General features: G+C 44.4%; 2 protein-coding genes across 2 annotated transcripts; one reads left to right on the forward strand and one right to left on the reverse strand.

Annotated features, from left to right (window-relative positions):
* Positions 1-346: 346 nt before the first annotated feature.
* Positions 347-4,083, reverse strand: ssbp1 (single-stranded DNA binding protein 1). Its single transcript, XM_053862071.1, has 7 exons — positions 3,972-4,083; positions 3,617-3,687; positions 3,031-3,088; positions 2,801-2,941; positions 1,805-1,892; positions 1,504-1,592; positions 347-1,430 (listed from the first exon to the last, which is right to left on the reverse strand). Exons 2-7 carry the CDS (start codon positions 3,638-3,640, stop codon positions 1,387-1,389), a joined length of 444 nt encoding a protein of 147 aa, XP_053718046.1. The 5' UTR covers positions 3,641-3,687; positions 3,972-4,083; the 3' UTR covers positions 347-1,386.
* A 548-nt stretch (positions 4,084-4,631) lies between these two features.
* lamb1b (laminin, beta 1b) lies at positions 4,632-21,649 on the forward strand. The gene is made up of 33 exons (XM_053862068.1): positions 4,632-4,767; positions 5,880-6,052; positions 7,545-7,680; positions 9,653-9,726; positions 10,067-10,255; positions 10,329-10,392; positions 10,946-11,148; positions 11,334-11,454; positions 11,609-11,797; positions 12,285-12,461; positions 12,538-12,650; positions 12,710-12,789; positions 12,892-13,027; positions 13,101-13,259; positions 13,456-13,589; positions 13,651-13,771; positions 14,803-14,989; positions 15,058-15,201; positions 15,274-15,505; positions 15,570-15,727; positions 15,817-16,041; positions 16,117-16,334; positions 17,364-17,460; positions 18,410-18,779; positions 18,846-19,030; positions 19,156-19,397; positions 19,631-19,834; positions 19,921-20,065; positions 20,131-20,338; positions 20,399-20,540; positions 20,619-20,795; positions 20,878-21,037; positions 21,173-21,649. Exons 1-33 carry the CDS (start codon positions 4,725-4,727, stop codon positions 21,307-21,309), a joined length of 5,343 nt encoding a protein of 1,780 aa, XP_053718043.1. The 5' UTR covers positions 4,632-4,724; the 3' UTR covers positions 21,310-21,649.
* Positions 21,650-21,742: the final 93 nt, after the last annotated feature.

A 21,742-nucleotide genomic window follows, 5' to 3' on the forward strand; every position in this document is an offset into this window, starting at 1 on the left:
GGCGAAGTCAAAGGTGACACTCACGCAATTAAACCCAATTGAATGACTTTAAAAACAATTAAATAAATAACCGATTAAACAAACACTATTCTATATGTGAATGGGCCATCAGATGGTTCAGCTAATATGGGGATGATAACTCCATCTTCACATACGTTGAAGTCACTAAATTATATTACTGTATATCCCATTTCTGGAATGTGTTTGTGATATGGTGTATTTCGGCCATCAGTTTTAACTTTTTACACATTTTATACAAATATCTATAGCATTATAGCTGCTGTTGTTCTACTGTGTAATTACTGTACAAAATAATTCTTACATCCATTGCAAATCATGTGTTTATTTAGACTCGGATTTCCTGTATGGTCTTCAGCCCCACTTTCACATGTGCCCGCCCGCTCAACAGTACTGGCCAGCATTTGAACTGACAACGTAAAGAGCCAATCAAAAGTGAGTTGTATGTCTGCAACCAATCGCGTTCAGCCAAGAATCCCTTCAGAATAGACCCACCCACAGTGAACTATGAAAATGAAGTCAAGTCGTCCCGCAGTGAAACGTTTATCTCATTATCAGGGAGGTTTTAATGAACTACTTGGTGACTCAACAGGCTTTCCCACCACATTCTTGAACAGAAATGAAAAGACAAATACGGGCTTAACGTTTTTAAACATGTTACAGAGAAATGTTAACCTTAATGAAACAGAAATTTGCTGATAAGCGTCCAAGTTGAAACCACAAATGAACGGAAGAGATTGCATGACTGGTTGCTTCAGCTCACAGGGAAAGGTGCTTGGTGCACTTTTTATAAACTCTCTCTCAGGGCATCCTAAATAACATTTGAGTTCAGCACACTTGTTAATGATAATGCGACAGGGTTATAATGTCACATTAACCACACAACAAGCGTCTATCGCCTTCAACTTTGGACAGTTTCTACTGACTTGTGTGAAGCACAGTCATATAGCTTCTTGATCACAGGTCAGAGCAAGCATAGCTCAGACTCCAGTTGCTTGTGATCCCAACTTTGCACACGTTTGGGGTTTGGGGTTCAGGCGTCTGTCTTTGAAGAAAACAAAAAATGATGGGCTGTGAACGGAGAGAGTGCTTGCATATTTAGAATAAGCTCCAGATGTGTGAACAAACAGCAGCTCAAAAATAAACACAAAATAACATATTGTGAATAAAAACATGATTATACATTTCCACTACAAAAGGTCCTTTTAACATGGCAGGGTGGTATTTGCCAGTAGTTAGTGCTGCAGTCGAGCGCCAACATCCAAAATCCCACTCTCTTCTTCTTTAAAAGGTGGTTTTCAAGATCTCAGTCTTTTTCTACTAGAATATACAAAAGAGAGAATATAGCGGTTCCAGACGGCAATGGTTTCAAGCTCTGTCCCGAATGTTGTCACTGAGAAAGACAATGTTGTCTGAGGAGACAAGAGACAGAGATGAAACTTGAGTGTTTTTTGAACAGTTGTGTGGGTGTGTTTTCTCTCTCACCTGCAATGATGGTCGTTGCTTGGCGTCTCACTTGGTTCTTGTCGACATACTCTCCATAGTCCAACTTCCCATCAACCAGAATCCTTGACCTTCAAGACATGATAGTTCCTCATGCATATATGAATTACATTTACACTGTAAAAGACTGGATTGTAACAATACAATATGAACATACACAAACAGATGAACATCTAGTTATGACGGTTGACACTTTACATTGACCATTGATGTAGCTTTTTCAAATTAAACCATTTCGATTTAGTTAGTATAAGGTGGGATAAAAGCATTTCCTTCTTCATACCCTTTCTTGACATACTGATAAGCCACATCTCTCAGACCAGGTTTGAACACGGACACGCGATGCCACGTCGTCTTCTGACTGATGTCACCTGAAGTCAAACACAACATATAAAAACATGAACTTGCTTGGCCATTTTACTTTTCCATGGTTACTTAAAGAACAAACGAAAATAGAGTGAACTAAATTAAGCATCAAAAGCACATGTTCAACTGAAAAAAAAAAAACAGATTCATGTACGCTTTACATTGAAAGTGTGAGACTGAACTTCTGAGCGTATGTGCTGGGATTTTGGCGCCCTCTACTGGAAAATACGGCGTAAATGGCAATTTTTCATCAGCGTGCAGAGGCATGGCCTATTAATGAGTTGGATTATGAAATATTATATTGGCATGACTCATCAGCATTTTAACCATAAAGACTGTCAATATCCGGTCAGCTGGAGCAACCCTTTCTAAATATTGGCCAGTAAGTCTGAAAAATGGCCTGGCAAAAGACAAGTAAAACCACAATGTACACCGAACACGCTCAAAAATACATATTGGCATTTCCAAAATCACAAAAATACCCTTTACTTAGTCCTGTCCAGTTATTAAGTCACTGTCTAGTAGTGTAGGAATGTAAGGTAAAATATGTTTTCTCCAGTATTTTCACACTATTTTCACACTGTACATAAACTATGGTTCAATACTCCGCTTATCGACTTCCCCGCCATTGGTTCTGCCATCTGTTAGCTGCCATGTGACATCAGTTGAATCAACCACGTCAACCCTCAAGTATAGTCTTCTATATCAGTGAATACAACACACACTTGGAGCAAAATATGAAACCGGGAATGTTCATGTGTCAGAACAGAAGCCTCAAAGCCAGTCAGTCAGGAATGCCAAGTTCAGCCCAGCAGGTATTGTTCAATGGCAGCAACAAGGGCAACCAGTTGTTTGGAGCAAAGTCATTCAGGATTTCCTTAGAGATCAACCAGGTATCGAAATGACTCAGCACCTGTTGTGCTCATCTCTCCTTCGCCTGAGCGCCACATTTCGTTGGTCGCCAAAGAGAAGATGGTGACGGGGTTGCGACCTTCAACTTGTCTCATCACAGGATCTTGACCAACTCGACCCAACAGCTGGACACGGTTTATTGCTGGAACATTAACACACAAGTACCTCAATCAATGCCACTGACATAATATACCTAGAAATAATAATAAATTACACCAAACGTTGACTCACATCTCTCCAGGATCAGGCTGGTGTCTGTGCTCCGGTGTCTCACCACCTGCCTGAGAAGCTGAAAAAGCATATTAAGTAAAATATATTGAGCAAAAACTACACTGTTTTTGTGCACTTTCAACAAAATGGGTTTGCTTTGGTGTCCACTCTTTACCCCATTATTTCTGGAAAAAGTGCACTTTTTACACCACTATTTGACATGATCAGCACAATACAAGAGCTCACACTTCATTTCATATTTCATGTCACCAGAGTAGAACTACGGTCACCTGAGTGGGGCAACATATGCAACATTCTGCAATGATTTTCTTCTAAATGTGACTTTCAATAGACTTCTACTAATCCATTATAGTTCTATGTTAAATGAACTTAAAATAATGATACATTAAGAGGCAACATAGACATGAAACCGAAACGTTTTTATGACAATTTGATTGACGTCAAGTTGACGAAAGTAACTGATGGAAACGGAAAAGGAACAGCATTTTACATTGACAATTGAGCATAAGAAGGTCGATTTGATCCATACATGACAACAAAGGTAAACAGGCAAAACATCATGCAAAGTCTAAAATGGTCATCTTACCTGCATGGAGGGACTTCTTAACATCTTCGATGCACACGGCAGTTTGACACGAAATACGAAGAAGTAAATGCCTGCACACAAGCAGATCACAAGACATGGAGTCAACATATAAACACGAAAGAAACAAAATTTAAAAAAAAAACTTTTTGTCAACACATAAAGCAGTTAAATGAGTTAACATGGCATTACACTTTCGAATTTGGGCAAACAATCTAAGCGTCAACAGTTCATCGTCAGCAACGAGGCGTCTGTGGTCTCCCGCCTTCACTGTCACAGTAATAGACATAGACAAATGTTTTGATACTTAATTGTTGTATAAGTGAAAGACAGTGATACTGGAACGGATCGTGCTTACCGCAGAAGAAACACAGAGTGCCAATGAGCGTATGACAAAAATCAGTTGTAGAACTTCCCAAGAGCAGCGCTTCACATTTGGTAACCTCACGCAGCTTCCGGTGCGACTGCAACACAAGTCCGACACGCAACAATCGTCAGTTCCGACCAAGGTGATGTTTTTGAACGTACACGGTAAATAATTTAAAAAAAAAGATCACTTCTCCCTTAGGGTTAGGTTACTATCCAAAGTTAATAAAAAAATAAAATGCTAATCCAGTTCCAAGATAAGATTGGAGGCCGGACGAAGGAATGTGTCCCTAATATTCCTTGTTTTGAATATTGTGGAACATTTGACCAAATTTATTTTTATTTTGGCGATGGAAGACAATCTGAGATCAGGAGCTCTTCTTTTCTGTCACGAATCGGTGCATGACCACATTCACAAACACGTTTTGCGAAAACAGTCCTGATGAGGGTCCAGCTAGACGCATGATTAAAAAAATAAAAATAAAAATAAAAATAAAAATAAAAATAAAAATAAAAATAAAAATAAAAATAAAAATAAAAATAAAAATAATAAAACCGAATGCAATGTCGCTCGCAGCCTCCAGAGAGCACCAGCGCTGCTCACAAGAGGCTGCTGCTGACAGCGGGGTGGAGTTGGATCCCTGGATGTGGTCTGCAAAACTTGACGGGCTCCCAACTTCACACACACTTTCACTACAGAGGAGGACAACACACCACATAAGCTGCCAATGCTGCGGACTGGGAGATGTTGGAAATGTCGAGGATAATCTGTATTATGACCACCATAGGTGAGTTTACTTCATCTCAAATTTGAGCCAGTTGTTTTTAGGAAACATCATCAATCCTGAGAAGCTCTGTCTCATGTCGCCGTCGCTTAATGAAAGCCATATGCAACCTATTATTGGTGTTTTTCCCACATACAAAAGGCAGAAGGTGAGGCGAGGTGACTGGGACCGTTTGATACTTCTTCATTTCCACTGTTGAATCCCACTTTAGACCATATTGTAGTTGAATCTGGGAGGCGAGTCAATACATTTGCCTATGCAATCATATTATCCTGAAATATACAAGAATGATTCGTTTACAAATAGACAGCAAAGTCCTTTTGACAACTTAATTCCTTCCTGTAGCATCCCAAAATGTTACAGGAAGCTTTTAGCACCTCCCTAAAAGACCTGTTTAAGAAGTCATTGCTTTAATCCTTTAAATGTGGATGTGTTCTGTGGTAGTTCTCCTCGATTACAGAAAAGTTATTTACCATGTGCCTGAAGTAGATGTAGCCCCACTGAGCTCACTGAAGATAACCTGTGCAATATGGCCCTGTGAATTAGAGGGCCCGTGAATGTTGCAGGTCGCTTCATCATCTGTCCTCATGTGAAGAAAAGGCTCCACTGCTAATGGATGTGGTTATTACAGCTAATGATTAGGCATTTCTGAAGGAGTTGGGACCAACATTGCTGTGATCACTGTCCATAGACCATCTATTTAAACTCTCTTCAGTAAAGAGACCAAACCCTAGAATTGGACCTCAAGACCTGATCAAGATGTGTGTTTAGCAGTCAAGACCTAGACACTAGACTTTAAAGGAAGTTGAGGCAAAATGATCTCCAAGTCAAGACACTTCCCTCGTACGGACCATTGCTGAACGTCTTGCAGCAAGAAAAGCTTTTTTGAAGAACAAAGACTGAGAACAAGAGGATGCACGCACAGACTGTGTCTTTTAAACCTGAGTCTACAGTAATAACAAGCCCTCAAACAGCTGATGCCAACACTGAACAAGTTCTTTCAGAAAATGAAGACTTCAAGGAAGTGCATCTTAAATATTTCAGCTCAGAGAATAGTCGTCATCTTGTTAATGAAGTGAACCTCATTTTAGATTCATCTGTGTTTCTCCTTGCAGCACTGTGGTGTCCCGTCTGGACTCAGCTTCCAGAGCTCGCAGATGTTTGCACAGAGGGCAGCTGCTATCCAGCCACCGGTGACCTGCTGATCGGCCGAGCCCATAAACTGACCGCCTCGTCCACTTGTGGTCTTGAGGAACCAGAGAACTTTTGTATTGTTGGACATCTGGAGGTAGGATGCATCTCCAAGTGGTTGAACTCTCCTGGGGGAATCCAGTTGTGTAAGAGCAGACTTAATGAAACTGTGTCTAAATAACAAGAATGGTGTGGTCATCTTCAACCTGAAGAAAAAACTGCTTTGTTAGATGTTTGCGGGCCACTGAGAATGACAGATTCCTATCACATTCTCCATTCAGAGTGAAGGTTATCCTTTTGGAGCCCACCATTGCAAAATAGGCCAAGCAGTGGGGGACACACTAGACATGTTGCCAAAGACGAAATATTTCCATGTCCTGGTAGGAAAATAGTATCAAACAAAGTAGCTTGTCTGCAGTTGTATAATATTGGAATGATTGAAGAATAATTCTAATACTACTTTTGAAAAAAATGGAGATTTTTCAGTTTTCAGTTTTTCAATTTGCCAATCATTTAACTATTATTTCTTGTGTCTGTGTTGGTGTCTTCTGACGTGGGTGTGCAGACATTCCCCTCCACAATAAAAGCCTTGTGAGTCTTACAATCCCAGCATTGTGTTGACAAAGACCAGCAATGAATACGGTGATATTCTTTTTGTCTTGTAGCTTTCAGCAAATTATTGTGCTTGAATGTCGCCCTTATAAAGTCAAGAGACTCACTGAGGGGCCTCTGAGAAGGGCGATGAGCACAGTCATGAGGAATGAGCTTCAAAGTGGAAATAAGAGGGAATATTTTGGGTTTGACTCAGTTTTGATTTCAGCATCGCTGAATGAATTAGGCTTGGGAAACATCACATAGTGGAACTGGGTAATGTTGAAGAGTGCGTGCTGCCAAAACATCTGGAGTGCAGTCCAGGCCCCTGCTGTTGACACGATGTGTGAATGCACTGTTAAACAGGCGCGCATCCTACTGACACGGCATATATGCCGCGGCTGATCAGTGTACAGTTACTGTCTCATCTGCGTCTCACTCCAGAGATCACTTAACTAACATTATTTAGTCCAGATGTGCAGCAGACAGTGAGACTATTGCTTTTTAAACCTTCCCAGTGTTGAAATTAGCTTCTACTTAGTGCAAGTGATTTAACAGTATTACGTTACTGTTTGATGGTTGAGCAGACGGTTGCTGCTCCCATGACAATTAAAGACGTATTATGAAGGAGAACATGATGCTTCACTCAGTTCTGATAAAAAAATATTTTACTGGTTTTTGGGTCCCTCTGACATGAAGTTTACATGACTATAAACTATGGGAATATTCATTCATGCATCAATATGTAGTTCTGTACTTAACTTAATGTGATATCTAGATCCTGGTCTGTGAAAATACAAACCATCAGTTGTGTGGACGCATAAAACAAATCATGGGCAAAGGATTTTATAGAAGGAGAAATGGAATTCTTGAGTTCTTAAATACTTTTTTTAATAAAGAAACAGAACTATAAAAATACAAGGTATTGCAATGCCAGACGTAAAAGCGGTTTATGTCACTGGCTCAACGGTCATATTTTCTCACTTCTTCCCCAACAGGAGGAGAAGAAATGCTTTACATGCGACTCCCGACAGATGTATGATGAGGAGAATAACCAAATCAGCCACACCATCGAGAACGTAGTCACAACGTTTGCCCCAAACCGCCTGAAGACCTGGTGGCAGTCAGTCAACGGTGAGAGAAAGATCAGAGCAAGACAATGACGTTCCATTAGAGGTGCAGGTGAACTCTGGCTGGTGTGGCAACAGGGTGTGAGTGAAGACGGACAGTGTTCTCATGAGAACACACCAGCTAATGAGTAGACAGGAGATCACAGAGACACTTGCTCCAGCCAGTCGCAGGGAGTCCAGGTGGGTGGGATTTACAGGTGTGCTGTGAGGCACAGCTGTAGGGAGCAGGAAACAGCTGTGTGTCCTCGCTGTGCTCACACTTTCAGAGTGGAGGAAATAGGAAGTGCATAATGAGACACTGCTGTAATTTTAGTTTATTGTAAATCTGTGAGAATTTAATGTGAAGCCAGATGTAAACACAATTCTTTCCATATGACATTCCTCGGGCTATATATTTGCTACACAACAAGTAGTGTTGGTTTGAATCCACATGTATCATTATATGTGAGATTAGAATCACAAAGGAATTCAGGTTCAGATTAAAATTTGCCTTAGAAATCTGTCAAAAAAGGCGATACGACCAAACAAATTGTCTTGGATAGCCACATTTTTAAGTTTGCTCTGGGAAGACTAGCATTTTGAATATCTTCATATTGTTTTAAAAGGTAATGAGGATGAACAAAGGCAATATGTTTTTGTTATACACTAAAAGGAAGAAGCGCTGGTGCACACAAGAACTCAAACCATTAGAGTTGCTTTCTAAGGCAAATGTGTCTGACGTTTTTGCACTAAACATTGACTGAACCAGATGTCAGATAGGTCCGTGATAGTTTGTCCGTGTCGTCAGTCCGTTGTTAATTCATTTCCTGACAGAAATCCCATCACAGACAGCAGCTGGATCCCCTCCCTCTATACATGTGGAAGCTCCCTCAGAGTGGTGGGAATTTGTCGGAGTAGTGAGTCATGGAAAAGAGCTGGAGCCAGATACAGGATGCGGCACAAACACATGACTTTTGTTTGGGGTCACCAAATTGTTACTCTGTACTGTTCCACATGCTTCAAGCATAAGCAGACAACATACAAATCTGGAGCAATTTAGGTCCAAATAGTGGAATGCTAAATAAATATAAGTGTATTTTAATCAGTCATAAAAGAAACTGGAAATTAGAATTTGCAGCTGCTGTAATGTACTATGCACTGTTCCTCTATAGTCAGGTTGTTCAGAGGACGTAGTTTTCTTTCCATCATGGTCATTGGTCATCTATTATTATGAATGATACTTACTACATTATGTTCAATTATATTGTTCTGTCATAATTCAATCAATTATATTTAATTAACTTGCATATGATTACAATGTAATAAATAATAAAAATGCAGGCTGTTTTATAGTGCATTGTTCATTTTAGTAACAAACAAACTTGCATCTAAATCAAACTACAGTAAACTATCTTTTTTATTTTTACTATTATTTTGACTGCACAATTGTTTTGGTTGAGTTTGTCCGAATAAAGGCTCTAGAAAGCATGTATGAATGAGAATTTAAAGCAAACTAACTTTTCTCATACAACGTTTTTCTTTTATTCAGTGAAAGTAGCTGTTAGCCCCTAAGCTGACTCATAAATGTTCTGCAAGCTAAGGCTACAATAGTTTACTAAACAAGCATCTTTTGAAAACCTTTTAATGAAACAATGCTTTCTTATAAATAGATACAGATGGCAGCTATTATTGTAGCTTAGTTGTTGAGGATACCACATATCGTCTCTAATATGGACTGACAATGTTTTGCTACTCTAAACAAGCAAAAACATTTTCGATCATACTCACATTTTGGCTCTTTTTTAATATTAACACATTTAAAAAACATTACTTTTTCTACATGTTAGTGCTTCTGGTTGTTGGGTTTTGTCTTGTCGACTTAAAACATTGATTTTACTGCATATACAGCATTTCTAGAAAAACGTGCAAGTGAGAAGCAGTGTTTATGGCCAATGACATCAACGTTCGTATTTTTAATATTCATTTCTTATGTGCAGGTGTGGAGAATGTGACCATCCAGCTGGACTTGGAGGCTGAGTTCCATTTCACACACCTTATCATGACCTTCAAGGTGCCTGTGCCGCCTGTCACACTCGCACATGTACACTAAATAATAATAATAAAAAATATACTCCCCCGTCATGAAGATAAAACCACAGCTGTGGTGGTGGAATGTGGAGACTTGTGGGGGGAATAGAAGCATGAGCAGTGGGGGGTACAGTAAAAACCATCCAATAAAATTCTCCATTCATCTGGCATACATAACATCCTCACCTGTCTGCGTCATAGAAGTCGAACCATGTTATTATTTTAAAGCGCAACTACTTAAATACATTAAAACAAAATTTCATTTTCATATACAACACAATTGCTATTGCTTTTATTAAGTATGAAACTGTTTCTCCCGCTAGACTTTCCGACCCGCTGCAATGGTAATAGAGCGGTCCATGGACTTCGGGAAGACGTGGCAGGTGTACCGCTACTTTGCATACGACTGTGAGTCTACGTTCCCTGACGTGTACTTCGGGCCGATGGAGAAAGTAGATGACATCCTCTGTGACAGCCATTACTCTGACATCGAGCCCTCCACCGAGGGCGAGGTACAGACTTTCAATTACCAATAAATATATTCCACTTTTACGGCTCGTTCATCAGTGCGCTGCTCTGCTTCAGGTCATATTCAGAGTGTTGGACCCCGCCTTTGAGATTGAAGATCCATACAGCCTGAGGATACAAAGTAAGTTTGTTTTGGTGGTTGGTTTCTGACATTATTGCATTTAAATGTGCAGTAAATGCTGAATAGTCTTTAAAACTGAGATGTGATCAAAAGGTGACTTGTCACCAGGCACCTTACCTACCAGGGAATCTCTTTAAACCCAAGATGCTGCATGAATGAATGAACAGCAAGCAGAAAAACCTTGCTGTGTCTCACCTCCATGCATGTTTGGTTCGTCGCCTGCTTGTCTGAGCCAAGGTCACAGTGTGCTCAAAATAAAGAACTGCTCACCAGGAGATGATTTTACTTCCTCAGTGTCAGTGACTGCCGTCAGACAGGGAAAGCTGAAAATGGAATTTAACAGGTAGCAGCTACTCGCTACTCCAGACCAAGTCGGTCCTTCAAATGTACTCTCACACACATGAAGAGGCCTCAAATAAGTACGTGATGAATTCTGTGGGTGTGTTGAGTCATCACCCAGAAGTATTTCTACCTATAATATTTTCACATCACAACTGCCACCTAGAAGATGGTCAGATCATTGCTAAAAGATGTCCCCTGAATCTCCTTGCAGATATGCTGAAGATCACTAACCTGAAGGTGAACTTCCTCAAGCTCCACACACTGGGAGACAATCTGCTGGACTCTCGCAGGGAAGTGACGGAGAAGTACTACTACGCCCTCTACGACATGGTTGTCCGTGGCAACTGCTTCTGTTACGGCCATGCCTCCGAGTGCGCCCCCATCGATGGAGCCCCGACAGGAGCGGAGGGAATGGTACCGGAAACACAGACACACAAAACAAGATTTCATCACTTAGTTCACAAATATAAGATGTAAGAAGAGGCCAGTGTTGACACCTGGTGGATATAGGAGAGTATTGCACATACAAAATCTGCTTTCATTTTATTCTAGAGCTGACACATTCTTTCAGAACTTATAAACCTATTTTTGGTGTGTAGGTGCATGGACGCTGTGTTTGCAACCACAACACTAAGGGGCTGAACTGTGAGCGCTGTCAGGACTTCTACCATGATTTGCCTTGGAGACCAGCAGAGGGGCGAAATACCCACGCCTGCAAGAGTAAGGACAAACACAAATATTTTTTAAATGCTTTTATGATCTACAGACTTCAAGCATGCTCTATCACCCTGTTAATGAATGAGTTAATTTGTGATTTGTTTTCTCAGCGGATCCTATCTCCATCCGTTTTGTTCTTTGTGTTTGTTTTCTGCAGGATGCGAGTGCAACCAGCACTCCTCTTCCTGTCACTTTGACATGGCTGTGTACAAAACGACGGGAAATGTGAGCGGAGGAGTTTGTGACAACTGTCAGCACAACACGGTGGGACGGCAGTGTGAGCAGTGCGCACCCTTCTTCTACCAGCACCCCAACAGAGACATCAGGGACCCCAACATCTGCCAACGTACGTCTAACAGCAATAATCCAAAGATGAGTTTATGAAACTTGTTGAATCCCTTTGGTTGAGAAAACAACGGCACAGTTTATGTCCACACTAAACACCGGGTAGATGGAAGCAAAGCTATAAAATGGAATGTACTCTTTCATCTTCATCTTCTAAATTACACACCGTCGCTGTGCTCTTCTCTTTTTATTATCTTTCCCATCCTCACTCAACACATCCTCTAATACAGGCTGCCGCTTTCCTGAGCTTTTTCATCAGTTTCCCTCCTCAGCTGAAGATTTCTTGAGCTGAGCCGCCTACTCAGTGCATGGCGCTCAGTTTTCACTGTTTATTTTCTCTGTGCTTCTTTCAGTTTCTTCCAGGTCAGACTTGTTTATTTTGGTAGGAGCTGTGTTTATACTGAGACCTGGCATGAAAGCGTGTAATGGGGAAATGAAGAATACCACACTTGGCCTGAAGCTGATTTTAATGTGGATTTTCTCTCTAGCTTGTAGCTGTGACCCGGAGGGGTCACTTCAGGGGGGTATGTGTGACTCAAGGACGGATGTGATGGCTGGACTGATCTCAGGCCAGTGTCGCTGCAAGGGCAACGTGGAGGGAGAGCGGTGTGACCACTGCAGACAGGGGCACTACGGCCTGGGTCAAGGACCACAAGGATGTCTCGGTACGACACGCAGTGCTCAGTCAGTGGCTCATATATGTGCGGTTGTAATCTACTGCATCCTTCTGTGATTCGGCAGCTTGTTCGTGTAACCCGTTGGGCACACTGCCCAGAGGAAACCCATGTGACCCTGACTCAGGAAGGTGCTACTGTAAACGTCTGGTGGAGGGACACAACTGTGACCAGTGTCTGGTATGGAACAAAACACTGTCACAACAAGATATGAGTTTCACAAACCTCTTCTCCAACAGCCACAACACTGGGGTCTTTCCAACAGCATGGACGGATGTCTACCATGTGACTGTGACCTGGGCGGGGCTGTCAACAATGAGTATGTTACCGTGTACTTTCACTACGCCAGTTATTTCACAAAAATATGAAAGGTACTTATTTGACTGGAGGAGAACATTCATTGCTCTTTCTCTCTCCGCAGCTGCGATCCTCAATCTGGACAGTGTGTGTGTCGAGAACACATGTTTGGACGTCGCTGTGACCAAATAGAGTCTGGATTCTACTTCATCGCTTTGGACCACTACACCTACGAGGCAGAGGACGCCAAGCATGGACCAGTGAGTGTCTGGGTAGCAATCTGACTAATCAGAATCTGAATACACTGCAAAACAACATGTCTTTTTCTTTTAGGGTGTGACACTGGTTCAGAGGCCGTACCCCTTTGACCGCAGTCCCACATGGACTGGTTTGGGGTTTGTCAATGTCCCAGAAGGAGCTTATTTAGAGTTCCACATCAACAACATCCCAGAGTCCATGGACTACGACATCCTAGTCCGCTATGAGCCTCAGGTAACCACGCAGACCACAGCTGTCAAACTTAAGGCTTAGGGGCCAGATTCAGGCAGCCAAGCTCTTAACTTTTATCGTTGGTGTCACTTGTGCGTCGATAACAAGACCTTCCTCGGACAAACGTAGCCCCCATCGCAGTCCCTTATGTGAGTGAGTGTGAAAATGATAACCTTCATTCATCCATGCATTTCTGCAGCTGCCAGAACAATGGGAGCAGGTCAATGTCCGAATCCAACGTCCAGTCTTCAATCCGCCGGACTACTCCAGCCACTGCGGCGACTCGACTCAGATTGGAGATGATCAGAGAATCTCTCTGCCTCCAGGCTCCAGGTTGGTGTCAAACTGGACTTCTCTGATCCGGATGTAGAGTCACAACTCTAATGTGTTTCAGGCACGTACAGCTAGCTGCACCTGTGTGCTTCGAGAAAGGACTCAACTACACCGTTCGCCTCAGTCTGCCACTCTACTCTTCGCTCAGCGAAATGCGGAGCCCGTACACACTCATCGACTCGGTACGTTTCATTTGATGTTCATCTTGTATTTCAGTTCCCATGATTCGACAGTGTTTGCTTTTGTACCTGTGTGAATCTGTTAGAACAAAGAGAAAAATAGCAGCATAAATAGGGAATGACTCAAAAACTTACCAAAGACTTATTAACCCTTTCATGCAACGGGTCCACCTATACAAGAGCTGTTTTCTCACATTAAAGTTGCGCATCAGTGGCGACAGTGGACACTATTGTGTCATGCTACTGCTACCCATTGGTCAGCTGTGGCAAGTAGTGTTGCAGTTGAGACCAAGTAACCCGAAACTGAGCCAAAACCAAGACCTACGAAGGGCAAGACCGAGACCAAACTAACACTAGAACACCATCAAAATCTAATCCCTTCCGAATTAACTCATTTCCAACTCCCCCTGAAAATTTACGTGAAATCAGCTGACGGATGTAGAACCCGTATTGACTCCATTGATGGGCATAATTTATTTTGAAAATAAAATGCCAATTTTGTATGAGAATTAAACACATTTGAGATTTTTTTTAAAGACCATAGCAAATGTGTTCTTGACTCATCTTGATAAGTCCAGGATGGCTTGGTCAACTATGAGTGTAGTTGACCAAGACCCTGAAAAGATGATCTTCAGATCAGAGTTTTACAACATTAGTGGTAAGTTAAAAAAAGCCTTCAAAGTCAGATACAAGATGTTTGATGGAGGAGATGATGCTTAGCTCAAGGGAAGAACGTCTTCCCATTCCTTCTAATCTAGAAAACCTCTGATGGAAAGTATAGAGACACCAGACATCAATTAAGAAGTGCTCAGGAACAATTTGAAGTGCTGAGTTTGTTAGTTGTTTTCCACTGACTCTCGTGTATGTGTTTTTGGAAGTGTTTTCTTTTATAATGTTGAAAAATGTTGAACTATGTTATCATAAATCATGCATGAAATGGTTCAGAAAAGTAACTGGAAACTTGAGTTGATAGATTCATTCAGTCTTGTAAGATATGATTCTGTTGACCACCTGTGTTATCCCTTTCCCTGCAGTTGGTACTGATCCCGAGAGTCAGAGAGATGAACATGTTTACGGGGGTGGATGGTGATGGAGCTTGGGACACGTTCCAGCGTTACCGTTGTCTGGAGAGCAGCCAGAGTGTCGTGAAGAGTCCCATGACTGACATCTGTCACGACTACATCTTCAGTGTGTCTGCTCTACTGCACAAGGGAGCCATGGGTGAGTAGAGAACCACTGTTCTAGTCCTCTTAGGTGGAGCTGTTTTAACATGAGTTTGTCCCTCTCAGTGTGCGAGTGTGACCCTCAGGGCTCACTCAGTACGATCTGTGAGCCCAGTGGAGGTCAGTGTCAGTGCAAACCCCATGTAGTGGGCAGGAACTGTGACCACTGCGCTCCAGCCACTTTCCTGTTCAGCCCAGTTGGCTGCAGAGGTCAGTTTCTCTCATTCTTAAAAGTTTGCGGTGGAACAGATAGTGACTGGGTGTTTTGCGTCGTCACTCCAGCTTGTGAGTGCGATCCTCGAGGATCGCTGAGCATCTTCTGCCATGAAGCCACAGGCCAGTGTCCGTGTGTGTCCGGGGCCACTGGCCGTCAGTGTTCCCACTGTCTGCCGGGATTCTGGGGTTTCCCTCACTGCAGACGGTGCCAGTGCAACGGCCACAGCGAGTACTGCCACCCACAGACTGGAGAGTGTCAGGGCTGCAGGGACTTCACCACCGGACACCAGTGTGAGAGGTAGACATCATATGGGATCTATGCCGACGTGGGGTCGGGGCACTCACTGCCCCAACTGTTGCAGGTGTCTTGATGGTTACCATGGTGACCCAGAGTTGGGTTCAGGAGGCCACTGTCGCCCCTGCATGTGTCCTGATGGTCCCCGCAGTGGACGCCAGTTTGCTGATAGTTGTTACCAACACTCCGACCAGGTTGTGTGCGTGTGCAGCTCAGGATACAAGGGTGAGATCCACACGTGACTAGCATTTGCTCTCTACTTTAGTCCTGTTTTGCTGGATTACTTTGAACTAAACTGACCTCTTTTGACTCAGGTGCCCGCTGTGATGAGTGCTCACCTGGTTACTATGGGAACCCCAAGGTGCCTGGTGGGCGCTGTCAGCGCTGCCAGTGTAACAACAACATTAACATGCAGGACCCCGACTCATGTGACATCATCACCGGTGCCTGCCTCAAGTGTCTGCACCACACTGAGGGCTACAGCTGTCAGAAGTGCAAGAAGGGTTACTATGGCAACGCTGCCACTCAGAGCTGCAGAAGTGAGTCCAGGAGATACCTGGAATTCTTGTCTGCTGAGTTGGGAATGTAAACACAATCTGCCTTTCTTTATACAGAGTGCATGTGTCACGCTGTGGGCACATCTCTGCAATCCTGCTCATCTCCAGACGAGTGTGAGTGTGACAGACAAAGTGGTCAGTGCCCCTGCCTGCCCAACGTGTTGGGCCTGAACTGTGATCGCTGTGCTCCGGACACCTGGAATATAACCAGCGGGACAGGCTGCCAAAACTGTGACTGTGATCCCATACACTCATTCGGGCCCTCCTGCGACGTGGTAAGTCACATATCCACTGATTACTACATGTACTGGGATGTTGCTTATTTATTATCACCCACCCAGAAATGCAAAAACGTTTGTTGGTAACACAAATGCGTGGGCAAGATCAAGCTTTCAAGATTTTAAGTCACTATTCCAGAAGGGTCAGATTCAAATACAAGGAACCATATATATATATATGGCGGGACGGATCATTTAGCTGAAAGTTTAATCCAGTGCCTCAGTACTAGTATTGTTTGAGGTCGCTGTAATAGCAAATGCTTATTTGTTGAATTTTAAAGTATGTAAATCTAAAATATTAGAATTAGAATATGAATCTTTGTGTGTAATTTCTTTTTCAAATTCAACTATTCATTTTGAAAAAAAATATTCCGGACAAAAATAAAAATATTAAATTAGAAGTTTTAAAAATGACATTGTTTAATTCTACTATTCAATATTCTGATGGCACAAATGCGTAACTCATATGTTGCCAGCATTGCGCCCACTGCCCAGTAAACTTAAATTTCAATGTTAAGTAAGCTGAAGTAGTGAGGCTGAATGGTTTAAATCAGCTTATGAGTGTCCACGCAAAAGCTGCAGCATCCCAGCTGCTCAAGTGTTCTCTCACAGGATATGATGTAAAACCACACGCATTCTTCCTTCATGGTGGGAACAAGCCTCGTCCAAACATTCTCTGTGGAGGCCGTAAGTCACTATGACAAACCCGTCTAATCACAGATGCCCGAGTATGTGTATGCAAGGCTCGTGATATATGGAGTCCAGCTGTTGAGGAATTCTCAGTTTCAACTCAGAAATCCTAAAGACGCAAATCAAATGGCCCACTTTGCATGTTTTCTGGCTGTTCTCCATCACAGGAAGGAAGTTTGCAAATACACCAAGGAGCAGAGACTCAAAGAGGAGTTTTGTCAAAAGGATAACAAAGGGCTATTGTGTACAGAGGAAACCGCTTCCATCTTCAATTCCCCATTTGAAACACATTCTGGCTCTTTATCTGACAACATTGTGCTGGTCTTCCTTCCGTAGATGACTGGACAGTGCTCCTGCAGACCAGGCTTTGGCGGTCGGACGTGTCGGGAATGTAAAGAGCTGTTCTGGGGAGATCCTGAGGTCAAATGTTACGGTATGTTACCACCATCTCCAAATGCGCCAAGATAGTTGAGCTACCACGGCAAAACCTCCACACGAGCATCTCGAGCATCTCTGATGGGGACTGGATGAAGGGGGTCCCCGGGAGGGAACAGAATAAGTCACTGTTGTTAGTGGATGGACCAAACCCCCCCCCCCCCCCCCCCCCCCCCCCCCCCCCCCCCCCCAGATTCTGCAGCCGTTTGCTCACAGCTGCTCACAGGAGCAGAGAGAAGCAGTGGGAGGGGAGGAGAAGCTGGGGATGACCTCTTCTTCCCAGCTCATGAGAACCAGATGTACTCCAAAAAAAAAGTCCCAGGCATCCCAGTTTAGATTTTCGTCATAGAGCAACACCCAGAGGAGCCTTGAGTCCAGAATGATTCCTTCTGTATTCCCCAACGGCTCATGTTGGAGCAGCTGGACCTCCTCTCTCTCATCTGCAGGAATTCCTGTGAACATTGGGCACCCCCCGTTGGAAATATTTTAGGGAAGAAAGTCCAGAGATCTGATCCTCGCCAGAGGTTACATTTCTAACATCTCTCTCAGATTCTAGTGATGCTTCTGTTATGACTGAGGCGGTCAGCAAGACAAACCCCCAGCTCTCCACAAACATTCCAGCTCTGTGACTCACAGAGATCCTCCTGTTCCCCTCCAGGGAGGTGAGGAAGGCCTGGACGGTCTCACAAGACTGGGGGGTCGTGTTGACATCGGGCTCTTGTCTAAGTCATTTTAGAGATACCCATGAGAGGATATATGCGTGTCAGTATCGCCTGACCTGTTGTTTCGCTCTGAAACCCCAAACTCTTCATCGAAGCTGAATAAAACTACATAAACCAGTCTTTATCTGATGAATTGTAACTGTTTTTATTGAGCGAAATACTTTTCAATCTCTGTCTGTTTTGTGACTCTGGGAGGAAATCTCAGTGCGTGTTCTGTGTCTCCAGCCTGTGACTGCGACCCTCGTGGAATCTCCAGCGAGCAGTGCCACCGTGCCACCGGGCAGTGCACCTGTGCAGAGGGCGTGTCCGGCCGCCACTGTGACCAGTGCGCCCGCGGCTACATGGGAGAGTTCCCTGCCTGCAAACCATGCCACCAGTGCTTCGCCAACTGGGACGCTGTGGTGGGGGAACTGACCAGTCAGACTCAGCGACTTCAGACTCAGGTGACTCACCTGCAGACCAGTGGTGTGACGGCACCGTACAAAGAAATAGTCACCAGCTTGGAGGAGAACACAAACGCTGTCAGGGAGATACTGGAAAGCAACCCGGCGGGAGGGAAGCTGATGCAGGTCCAGGATGTGATGCAGCAGATCACGTAGGTCCAAAACCACAGTTGAGCTGCTGGACCTCAGAAACTGAAGGCGGGCTGTTGTGTCCTCAGAGATGTGATGTCGCACCTGAACAAGAAGCTGAATTCGACGGAGGACGTGCTGGACTCCCTTCATGGTGAAGTCAACATGACAGACACCAACTTGGATGAGCTCGCAGAGGAGGCGAGTCAGCTGGAGAGCAGCGTCCAGGAGCTGCAGCAGCAGGTCTTTGATGCCAAGAACTCCAACTTCCAGGGTGAGCAGGAACTGGAATTTGAGCTTTCATTCCATTAAGCTGGATGAGAGAGAATTCAAATAAGTCAGAATCTTCTGGGTATGTCATAATAATGAATGATCAAACCTCATGGTGTGTGTTGTCAGGAGCCATGGACACCATCGCAGCTGCACACGCAGACTCACTGAATGCTGAGCTTCGCGCCAACGCCTCCACCACCGACCCTGGCAGCACGGTAGAGCAGTCGGCCTCGGTGCGAAAAGCCACCGAGGACAAAATGAGCAGCAGCCAGAAGGACTTTGACCGCAAGAATCAGAGAAACGCACAGAAGCTGGACAAACTTGAGCAGGAGCTGGAGGACTTTGATCTCTCGCCACTCAGCAAGATGGTAAAGGAGTCTCACTCGATCACCAGAGCTTCAAATTTGAACTTCCAGAATATTGATGTCTGCAGCGGGCAACAGAGATCATTCAAGATTAGCCTCCAAGAATTCAAACAGAACTTCTTTTAGTTGCCGTTGACTTGGACTCGCACTTTGGCCCCTTGTGCAGCAGAGCTTGACGCTGGTTCTTGATCAAGTTCTTCTCAAACCTTCTCTAATGCTGCATTGTGAATCTGCAGACGTGTGGTGCTTCCTCTGATGGCGGCGGCTGCTCCGAGTCCTGCGGTGGCCTGGGTTGTGTCGGCGAGGACGGGTCACCTCATTGTGGTGGAGAAGGGTGTACAGGACTCACTACAACGTCCCAGGCGTCTCTCATGTCTGCCAAGGATCTGGAGCGGGAAATACAGAAGGCCATGCAGGAGGTGGACAAGCTCTCGAGGATGGTACGTTCAGTAACGTGGACATGATAAACAATGGTGTAGAGTGGAATATATTGAGAAAATGTGGGTGAGCCGATTGCTGTGGTCAGGTGTGGGAGGCCTCCACCCGAGCCAGAGAGGCTAAAGCCAGCGCCATGGAGGTTCTGGTGAAGTCCAATCGCAGCAAAGAACGAGTGGAGAAGAACAACGAGCAGCTGCGAAGCCTCATTAAAGACATTCGAGACTTGCTGACCAGTGAGTCCTCTGCCACACCCTCCAATAACCTGCGAGCATGTGGTCACATGTTTGTTCCGATCCAGATGAGAAGGCGGACGCGTCGGTGATCGAGGCAGTGGCCAATGAGGTCCTGGCACTGGAGATGCCCACCTCCTCGGAGAAACTGCAGGAACTGACCCAAGAGATCCGGGACAAAGTGGGCGCTCTAACAAGCGTGGAAGCCATCCTGACCCAGAGCGCGCACGACATCCAGGCGGCCGAGGCGCTGCTGAAGGAGGCCCAGGCCGCCAGGTGGCGACATGACTGAAGCACACATGGTTATAACACATTAATGATGTTTCCTCATAACAGTAAGGAGGGGGCTGCAGTGATGGATACGGCAGAGTCAGTAAAGGCTGCACTGGATGAGACGGAGCGTGCTCAGACTGTTGCGATGGAAGCCATCCAGCTGGCCCAGAACAACACCAAAGGAACCCAGGAGCTGTTGAACTCTGTGAGCTGGACCACTGTAGACTGAGAGGATGGGGTCAGTAAACGGGTGGGGCTGAATGTCTACGTGTGTGTGAGACAGGTGGAGTCAGAGACGGCCGCCTCCGAGCTGAAGCTGGGAAACACGACAGGTCGTCTGGTTCAGCTGGAGCGGGAGGTCGGCCTGCTGCGTCAGAACATGCTGGAGATGGACGAGCTGGTGGACACTGCAGACTGGACTTCGGAGCAGGCCAAGACGGCTGCTGAAGATGCCCAGCAGGTCTCCCTGCACTGCTCATTGTGAGAAGTAGGCTGCATTCTGACCGGTCAGTGTGTGTGTGTGTGTGTGTGTGTGTGTGCAGGAGTTTGATCTGGAGGTGAAGGACAAATTTGAGGAGGTGAAGGACCTAGTTGAGGATGGAGGAGAGGCAGTGCTGCAGGCCAGGAGGAGAGCAGAGAAGCTGCAGCAGGAGGCTGTGCAGCTGCTAGAGCAGAGCAGCGCCAAGCTACAGACACTCAAAGGTATGTTCTCCAACCAGCTCCTGGCTTTCCGTGAACAGCGTTGTCTTCACAATTCCAGAATGAGACAACAGCAAATATTAAGGGGTTTTTTTGGGCGCTGTCTCACGTCAACCCACTCATGTCTACTGAACACAGAGTTGGAGAATTCCTACGCTAACAACCAGCTCGTCCTGGAGACCAAAGCTGCCGAACTGGCTGAGCTGGAGAAGATGGCACAGAAGGTTCTGGAGGAGATCAGCTACAAGGTGACACTGTACAGCACCTGTGCCTGATGAAACAGGCTTGTGGCAGCAAACAGCAACAGCCTGAGAGGCAGTTTCCTGCAGCCAGGAGAGAAGCTGTCAATCATGGAAACCACTAGAAGCCAGTGTGACCTCATGGTGAAACCCCAAACATAAGCTACGGTCGCAATGATCTGGACCAAAAAGTAAAACATGACCAAACTTAACTGTATTAAATCTGTCATTTATGTTTAAATTTAAAAAAACTGCTCAAGAAATACCTTTGAATTTAGCGGTTTGATGAAGAATGAGATTAAAATGCATTTAAATTCCTGTTTTTTTTTTGTATTAATGTTGAACATCTGTCCTGGGAATTTAATAAAGCAAGACATTGGGATGAAATACTGTTTGGTTGCACTTGAAAGGACAGGACGTTAAAACTAACGTCAACCGGTCTGCTAAATCTGATCAAAAGCACAAGGCT

Source organism: Synchiropus splendidus, chromosome 4 (assembly GCF_027744825.2).
Source record: "Synchiropus splendidus isolate RoL2022-P1 chromosome 4, RoL_Sspl_1.0, whole genome shotgun sequence".
Classification (NCBI taxonomy): domain Eukaryota; kingdom Metazoa; phylum Chordata; class Actinopteri; order Syngnathiformes; family Callionymidae; genus Synchiropus; species Synchiropus splendidus.